Below are 9,314 nucleotides of genomic sequence, written 5' to 3'. Positions count from 1 at the left end.
GACAGTATAGTTCAATCTTTTTTCGAGTTTTTTCTCCTGTACTTATATTGACGAAAACTTGTGCACTAGACTAGTCTTACTTATAAATTAAGTGACAATATATGAAACTTGATGCTATAAATGTATATATTACCATGTAATTGGGAGATTACAGTGGCGTTGGTAAAAGAGAATTATTTAATATATCAGGATTGATTGAATTAAGTTGTCGGATAAATTAAATTAGTATTAGAATTTAATAATTATTAAAATAATTCTTTTATTTATTAATTGGTCAATTGACTAAGTACTTCTTATATATTATATATTGTACTATTTATAAGACAAATATAAATGAATAATAAAATTTATTATTGTTCTTCTTATTCTTCTTCTTCTTTAATGATATCAAGTTCTTGAGGCTATAGTGTTGTGGTAGGATATCTAGGTTGTCACCCAGACACCCGCAGTTTGATCCTTAGCTATAGTGTATTTGTAGAAATTTTTCCTTCAAATGGGGCGCACAACCAAAGGATGTTGGAATGCACGTCGCACACACTTCCCGATTTACTCTAATAGCCGGTGGAAAAATTTTGTAGGGTCGGACCAATCATCTTAAGGCTAGTTAATGAGACTAACTGAGTTTATCATTTTCTTTAATAGTATCTATCACACCCCAGAGGAGTCCCTGCCAGACAAAAATCCGACAGCATCTCCCATGTACCGGTGATAATTGGGACCAATATACATACACACAACATATAACATACTCAATAGTCCACACGGTTGGATATAAACACAACCACGCAATATAATAAGTCCACGCGACTGAAAGTAAACACGCAACCACGCAGTATAATAAGTTCACACGGCTAAAAGTAAACACACAACCACGTAGTATAATAACAGCCCACACGACTGGAAATAAACACAGCGGAAAATCACAAAGAAATACGAATATAATACCAACCAAGTCACTAACTAAAATATCTGCAATCACCAGACTAGACACGAAAATCCACATCGACTTATTCAAAAGAAAAATATGCAAAATTAACATATCACCTAAATAGTAACAAAATCAAAAAGAAAATTATCCTCGAGTGTGACGTGGGGCTGGCAGCCAGGACACTCTAAGCATCCATGACTCATCTACATACTACCTGGCGAAAGAAAAATCATTTTTTCGGGTGATGAGTATTGGAACTCAGTGGGTAAAGGAAAGATAGTGCATGAACATAATATCCAAGTATAGAGTGTCAACAATATATAGTCTCATAAAGGAAATAACATATAGTAAATAAAATCACAATAAATGTTCGTACATGTAATCATATCCTAGGCTAGTAAAATCAGGAGTAAGACAACTCTGCCACAGAGCTACTCATAACTACAAGGGTGACATGTAAGGTATATACAAATTTTCAATAAATAAATCAATGTCTAAACACCTACAATGCGAGTACATCTCAACATAAATAAGCATATCAGCATAAGTGAACAACAGTAGTAAACGATGGTAGCATAAGTAAGCAATAACAGTATATGTAAACAGCAGCAGCTAAAGCAAGTATAATAACAGCGTATGCACGATGGTCACCCCGGTATTTACTCCTAAGATTCTAACTTAGTATTTACTCCTTCACGTATCTTATCTACCAAAATAATATCATCTGCAAACAACATGCACCACGGTACTGTGTCTTGAATGTGCGCAGTGAGTTCGTCCATAATTAGTGTAAAAAAATAGGGACTTAGGGTTGATCCTTGATGTAACCCTATCTTTATTGGAAATGCTTCAGTTACTTTGCCTGAAATCTTTACTTTGGTCATTACATCCTCATACATATCCTTAATTAGTTCAATATATGTTACGCTAACACCTCTCTTTTCTAAAATTCTCCATATAATTTCTCTTGGGACTCTATCATAAGCTTTTTCTAAGTCAATGAATACCATGTGTAGATCTTATTTTTGCTCCCGATATTTTTCAATTAATTGTCTAAGGAGATGTATAGCTTCTATTGTCGACCTTCCAAGCATAAACCTAAATTGATTTTCTGTCACTGTTGTCTCCTTCCTTAATCTTTTTTCTATTACTTTTTCCCAAAGTTTTATAGTATGACTCATTAGTTTAATATCCTTATAGTTTGCACAATTTTGTATGTCTCCCTTGTTCTTATATAAGGGAACTAGAGTACTTATCCTCCATTGATCAGACATTCTTTTTGTTTTCGATATCATGTTAAATAATTTTGTAAGTCATTCAATACCTTGTTTCCTTAAGCACTTCCATACCCCTATCGGAATATCATCTAGTCCAACGACTTTTCCATTGTGCATCTCATTTAAAGTTTATTTTACTTCCAAAGTTTGAATTCTACGATAAAAATTAAAATTTCTATGCTCATTTGACCTAATTAAATTACCTAAGTTAAGTTGGTCACCTAAACGTTCATTAAAAAGTTGATGAAAATACCTCTTCCACGGTTCCACCGCTCTTTTATTTCTCCATCATTTACTAATACCCTATTACATTCATTTTTAATACATTTTATTTGGCTAAGATCTCTTGTTTTTCTTTCTCTCACTTTAGCTATTCTATAAATGTCTCTTTCCCCTTCTTTTGTATCCAATTTTTGATATAACCGTTCAAAAGTTTCATTTTTTGCCTCACTCGCTATTTTCTTAGCTTCTTTCTTGGCTATTGTATATTTTTTTAAGTTTTCTTCGTTCTTACAAATATATAATTCCTTATAAGCTATTCGTTTTTCCTTCACTTTCTCTTGTACTTTCTCATTCCACCAACAAGATTCTTTACTTAGTTGTGCATGTCCCTTTGACTCACCGAATACACTCTTAGCTACTATTTTCAACTTTGATATCATCTTATCCCATGTTGTATTAGAGTCATCGTATATTTCACCTAATGCTTGTATTTCTACCTTCTCCTTAAATATATTTTGTTTCCCATCCTTTAACTTCCACCACTTAATTCTAGGAATTGTATATATTTTCTTTCTATTAATACTATGTTTGAGGCGTATATCCAATACTACTACCCTATGTTGGGTAGTTAAGCTTTCTCCAGGGATGACTTTGCAATCTTTACAAATCATTCTATCTTTCTTCCTAACCATAAGAAAGTCAATTTGCGATTTATTATTCTAACTTTTGAATGTGACTAAGTGTTCTTCTCTTTTTTTAAAAAATGTATTAACTAATATAAGGTCATATACTATCGCAAAATCTAATATAGTTTTCCCTTTCTCATTCCTCGTTCCTAACCCATAACTCTCATGTACTCTCTCATATTCTTCATTTTTCACTCCGATTTGCCCATTTAGATCACCTCCTATTAAAATCATTTCATTTAATTTGGTGGAATATTTTGTAATATTTTATCTAAGTCCTCCCAAAATCTTGATTTGGTAGCTTCATCTAATTCTACTTGTGGTGCATATACGCTAATTATGTTCATAGTTTCTTTTGTCACTATTATCTTAAGGGCTATAATTCTATCCCTTTTTCTAACTACTCCTACAACTTCATCTTTTAACAAACTATCTATAATGATACCCACTCCATTTCTTGCTTTACTCTTTCTAGTGTACCATAATTTAAAACCCGAGTTCTCTATCATCTTTTCCTTCTCGCCTGTCCATTTTGTCTCTTGTACACACAAAATACTAATTTTTCTCTTAATCATCATATCTACTATCTCCATTGATTTACTAGTGAGAGTTCCTATATTCCATGTTCCAAATCTTAGATTATTAGTTTTCCTATCATATTTGTTCTTATCTAACCTATGATGTGAGAACTCTTGCCTATTTAACACTACACCCAAGTTCTTATGGAGATGTAGCGGTCCTTGCTAAGACGTTACAGTCGGACCCTATAAAATTAAGCAAATTAAAATATGAAATACAAGGTTTCTAGGTCACTCATCGCGAGTACTTTCTGATTTATCCTATAGTTAATGGAAAATTTTTATAGTGTCAAATCAGTCACCTTAAATTAGGTGTTATCTGATTCAATATTTAAATTAAACAACGACCTGAGGGTTAACTCAGTTTGTAAGTACATGAGATAATGACTATAATAATCAAGAAGTTAAAACTCGATGGGGGATTTTCTCATTCTTGTGGACTCCGGACATACATTTATCTATTTGGATTCCTGCTAAACTCAGTCTCAATGGCGTTGGATATTCACGAGGAGCCGCTAACATGCCAATCTCACATTTTTCATGATATCCATCTATCATCCTTTAATTTTTTTATTTTGGGTAGCACCGGATTCCATTCTTTTTCGTCCTCTATCTCTCCTTCATATCTGGTGATATATCCATCCCACGTCCTTTATACAGGATGCGGAAAAGTGCTCGCCTCCGCTTCGTGTTATCTTACCCACCCTTCCACACGGATATAATCGCTTAGCTATGTATCATGTTTGTGCCTAGGTATGAGTACTGTTTTCCAATTGCAAGAGTCGGTTCGTTCTCATTGTTGCCCCAACCATGGGTCAATGTTGGCCTCGAATAATCTTATCGTTCAACCTTCTCTCGGTATTAGCTTTGATCTGGGTGGACCTTCCACACTACTTGAGATCATCGACTAGGTGCCATCACTGTGGTGCTTGCAAGTTGCGTGGACGGAAGAACAATCCGAAGGCACTCGGCTTGGTATGCAGTCACAGGATGCACCTGCACTCGTCCAAGCTAGTTCGGTCGAGGGACGCCAGACTCAATCTGGGGGCACTCGGCTTGGTATGCATTCCTAGGATGCACTCGGCTAGCTCAATTAATACTTGATTCGATGTGATGTCCACTAAGCTTGGTCGGCCCCATTGGCCCATGTCTCAGTGTGACTGACTCGATCTAGGAAACACACTCAACGCGGTATACACTAGCCCTCCTACACTGGCAGAATGCAAGGTCGTCTTTGCTCAGCGCAATATACACTCATAGGAAGGGCTCTCGAGTCTCAACCAGGTATGTCAACTAGGTAATTCTTTACTCTTTGCTTCGAGGCCCAAAGTGCCCTTCGGGGTACCTATCAACCGAACTCAAATGTCTATCTAGAATTAGACCCAGGTCTGATCCAAATCAGATATGACCCGGGCCCATAATCTAATCAACGGATCGGATACCTATTGACCTTGTTGTCGGGCCAAAATCGACAGAGCATAGGACTGATTATGATTCCAGCCGAATAAAAATTTTCGAACTGACAATTAACCGCTAGTTCAAAATGATTTAGCAAGATTTTAAATTTTTTTAAAAATATATTTATAATATTTAAGTTGTATTAATAGTATGATTCAATTAACTTATTCTATCTTTCTATTTAAACTAATTTTTTTAATATATTTAATTTGAATTCTTTGATATTAGACTATCTATCTATTTAAATTAATTTTTTAAACCTATTTACTATAGGACTATTCTACCTTTGTATTAAAATTAATTCATAACCTATTTATCTTAAATTATTTGATGTAAGATTATTTATCTTGAATTATTTGATGTAAGATTATTTTTCTTTTAATATATTAAATTTATTAATCTTATTTAACTCTCTAAATTATGATTTTATTTTATTTATTTAATATTTAATTTATAAAAAAAACCTTTTTTGATAAAAATAATTTAATTTAAACAATAATTTTAATGGAAATAATATAATTATTTAATAATAAAATTATATATATATATATATATATATATATATATATATATATATATATATATATATATATATAAAGCTACCATTAAACATATAAAACTAGATAATATAAAATCTTAGTGGGATTGGAAGAATCCAAAATTATTATTTATTTTAGAAAACATTTCTTAACTAATATTTTGTTATAGACCAAAAATAAAATAAAAAATAAAAAAACGCCCTTTTTACTATAAACATCAATATGATGAATTGGAGAACACCGGGAAGAGTGTAAGATTTGCAAGCATATGAGTCAACGATTTTAAGGTAGAAGATTAATGTTCATTGTCTATCACACACAAATCAATGTAAATTGTCATCATTTAAAAATTAAACTAAAATTCATGTTGTGATCAACATTTGCTCCGTGAACAATGTCCATGTTCACAATCACCAAAAGTCTACTTTTTTTCTTCTTTTTTTTAAAAATTTTCTAGTGTCGCCAATTATTAATGTTACTATTATCAATTGTAGTAACACATTTAGATATCTATTAATTTTAAAAAATATGATAAATAAACAAACACAAGCCTATTTAATAATTCCCTATTTGAGGAATGAGAAAGATGGCATGACAAGATTGTAGTTAGTTTCAATAGCATACTTTAAAACTTGGCTTGCTTTTATATATATATATATATATATATATATATATATTGGCTTGCTTTTATATATATATATATATATATATATATATATATATATGATAACTATTACAAGACGGTATAATTTACATATTAGTCGCAGTTTATTAGTAAAGGACATAATACAGATGAAGGGTCACAGTACTTCCAGAACCAACACACAACCGAGTCCATCAAAGCTCGTCAGGGAGAAATTTATTTACACGAAACAACAAAGATAAACAAGATTCACATATTCTAACCTGATTTAACTAGTTCCTCGCTGAAGTCCCAAAGCTTTGTTGCTAGTAGTTCGTCAATACCGTTAGCAGTCGTCTTCGATACGTTGCAATCAGCGAAATACTTCCCACTGACTCCCTTCACGTCTGGATGCAATGCTACATAGCATGAAGTTGCTGCACCCTGTAATTACGCAATGTATTAGACGTCCATGTTCCTCGAAAAATAAATTAAAGCAAGGAATAAGATTTCGTTTTCTGATGGTAAAGAAATGAACTAGGATCCAACTAAATATTGAAACATTTAATGGAAAGCAAAAAAAAACATTAATAAATCCAATATTTGGTGAATTTACATAGAGAATAATTATATAGCAAGATTGACAAACCTGAGGAATGCTCTTCCACAAGAGGTAAGTTGCAATTCTTAACGCAGCTACAAACAAGGGCAAATTCCAGGTTTGAATTTTAACTTTAAAGGTTCAATTGAGGAGTATGGCACAATGCCACAATGGATTAGTGAGTTTAGGAAACGTACTGACAAAAAAAGCAGAGTGTCTCCCTAAGTTTGTCTTGATCAGACCAGGATGAAGTGAATTTGCAGTGACATTTGCGCCTTCTTCCTGTTGATTTACCATGAATGTTTTTGCCAATTTGTTAATAAAAAGTTAGGCATGTCAATGTAGATGCTATGTTGCACAATTTGCACTGCACAGTATAGTGTACCTTCAAGCGCCTAGCGAGCTCATTGGCATGCAATATGTTGGCCAATTTGGACTGTCCATATGCCAATTTGTCATTGTATCTAAATAGCAAGATAGAAGTAGATTTCTCAATCAGTTAAATAGCAAACACAAATCTTTTTTTTTTGATTAAAAATGCTGTGAAATGCATTAGAGAATATAATGTTTTAAGTAACTTACGAATCTTTGTCATTGATTTTGTCAAACCGGATTCCTCCTCCATATGTTGTCATGTGAGCTTCCGATGATAGATTCACAATACGACCCTCAATTCCCGTTCTTGCTGCTGTGCTTTTCATTTTCTCAAGTAGAAGTTTTGTCAGCAAAAAGTGACCTGAAACAAAAGGAAATCAGATTACATAATTACAGAAAAAATGAAAACGTAGAAGTTAAAAAAAATGATTGCTAAGGATTGCAAAAAGAAGCTGTTTGAGAAGGTGAAGATACATACCAAGATGATTTGTAGCAAACTGCATCTCTATTCCATCCTCTGAGACTTGAAAAGGACAGTACATGATACCGGCATTGTTTCTAAAGGTTAATTGATGAAGTAAGATTTGGTCCAAAAAAATATGGTAGAATGCCAAATTGAGCAGGAATACTGAGTTAATACATTAAGATGTTGAGAGGCAAGTCTTTTTCAAGGAATTTTTCAGCAAATGCTCGAACAGATTTAAGTGAGCTAAGTTCGATGGGTATGATATCAATTCTGGCAGATGGAGTGTTCTCTAGAATACTCTGTTTGACGCTATTAGCAGCTTCAGTGTTCCTAGCACCGATGATGACATGGGCTCCTCTAAGGGCCATCACCCTCGCAGCCTCTGCTCCAATCCCGCTACTACCCCCTTGGATTAGAAGAAGAAGCTCATTTGTGTTATTAATTAAATGACAAAAAAAAAAAACATATTTCAGAAAACATGAACTTATAATGTACGCGACAGTTAAAATTCGTTAAATTTGCGAAATAAAGGCATTTAGGACATCTTACATATAGAAGAGAAGTTATGTTAAGATTAATGAATAATTGCTACAGTCTATCAAGATGTCTGACACACTAGTCGTGAACTGAAAGTAAAGCTCCAATTTTATTGGTTCTCCAAAGAGTGAGAGACATCCACATCCGGTATAAGAGGAAGACGTAGTTGGAAAAAAAATGGATCAGAGATTTTTGAAGAAAAAACAGGTAGATTTAAAAACAGTCGAGCAACCGGTTCATTCTTGATCGCCACAGCACTCTCAGATAATTCCGGAAAATAAGTTATGAGGCACAAATTGCAGAAGCACGCGTCAATAGGGCTAGAATCAGAACAGATCAGATGTTGTCGGAAAACAAGTTATGAGTAAATCGAGATTTAGTGCAAATATGCGCAAGCAAAGAACACAAACGGGAGGGATGGAGACGGTACCAGTGATGATGACGGTGAGATGGGATGCGTCGATGCCTTCGGTGACCTGCTCGGCGGTGGAGGCGGATCCGAAGCCGCTAGGGCCGGCGATGCCGGTGGCTTCCCAGAGGTACGATGCCATGGATACAATGAAGAGAGGGGAAGAGAGAGATGCGATGAAACGTAGTGTCGGTGAGACGATGCTTCTTACAAGGAAGAGCCGTCTCCCTCTCCCTCAGTTTCGTCGGTGTTGTACCCGTAGGGTCGGTTGGTTTTCTATGCGGTTATCGGCATCGTGCGTGGCGCTTGATTTTGACCTTGGCCTCTTCTTCCTTATCCATCCGCTAGTAGCGGTGCCCATTATTTGATTTTTTTAAAAAAAATTGAATCCAACTAAATAAATGGATTTCCCAATTAAATAAATGTAGAATAAATGAATTTCCAACTAAATATATGGTCGGCTAAAATGAGTTCGAATCTTCCGTCCTTAAATTTTTTTATCTCTGTATCTCTATCGATCAGATGGATCAAATTATATTTTAAGACATTATATCATCCTTAAAATGTGTATAGTATTCTCGTAATGTATAAAATATATTTGAGATGTAATTTGATT

At 34.1% G+C, this 9,314-nt stretch overlaps 1 protein-coding gene across 1 annotated transcript; it reads right to left on the bottom strand.

Annotated features, from left to right (window-relative positions):
- Positions 1-6,434: 6,434 nt before the first annotated feature.
- Positions 6,435-9,008, bottom strand: LOC121985207 (short-chain dehydrogenase TIC 32 B, chloroplastic-like). The gene is made up of 8 exons (XM_042538512.1): positions 8,720-9,008; positions 7,927-8,158; positions 7,765-7,844; positions 7,494-7,647; positions 7,297-7,375; positions 7,109-7,193; positions 6,960-7,006; positions 6,435-6,754 (listed from the first exon to the last, which is right to left on the bottom strand). The coding sequence occupies exons 1-8, from the start codon at positions 8,838-8,840 to the stop codon at positions 6,590-6,592; spliced, it is 963 nt and encodes a 320-aa protein (XP_042394446.1). The 5' UTR covers positions 8,841-9,008; the 3' UTR covers positions 6,435-6,589.
- Positions 9,009-9,314: the final 306 nt, after the last annotated feature.

This window comes from Zingiber officinale, chromosome 5B (genome assembly GCF_018446385.1).
Source record: "Zingiber officinale cultivar Zhangliang chromosome 5B, Zo_v1.1, whole genome shotgun sequence".
Lineage (NCBI taxonomy): Eukaryota > Viridiplantae > Streptophyta > Magnoliopsida > Zingiberales > Zingiberaceae > Zingiber > Zingiber officinale.
Note: the sequence above shows the minus strand (reverse complement) of the source record. Positions and strands in the feature narration are given on the sequence as shown.

Bases quoted from the DNA above. Each gene is read 5' to 3' on its own strand.
- LOC121985207 (XM_042538512.1), bottom strand. From the start codon at position 8,840: ATGGCATCGTACCTCTGGGAAGCCACCGGCATCGCCGGCCCTAGCGGC. The intron at 7,845-7,926 runs GTATTAACTCAG...ATTAACCTTTAG, and splicing joins TTGCCTCTCAACATCTTAAT to AAACAATGCCGGTATCATGT. The intron at 7,376-7,493 runs GTAAGTTACTTA...CTTGCTATTTAG, and splicing joins AAAATCAATGACAAAGATTC to ATACAATGACAAATTGGCAT.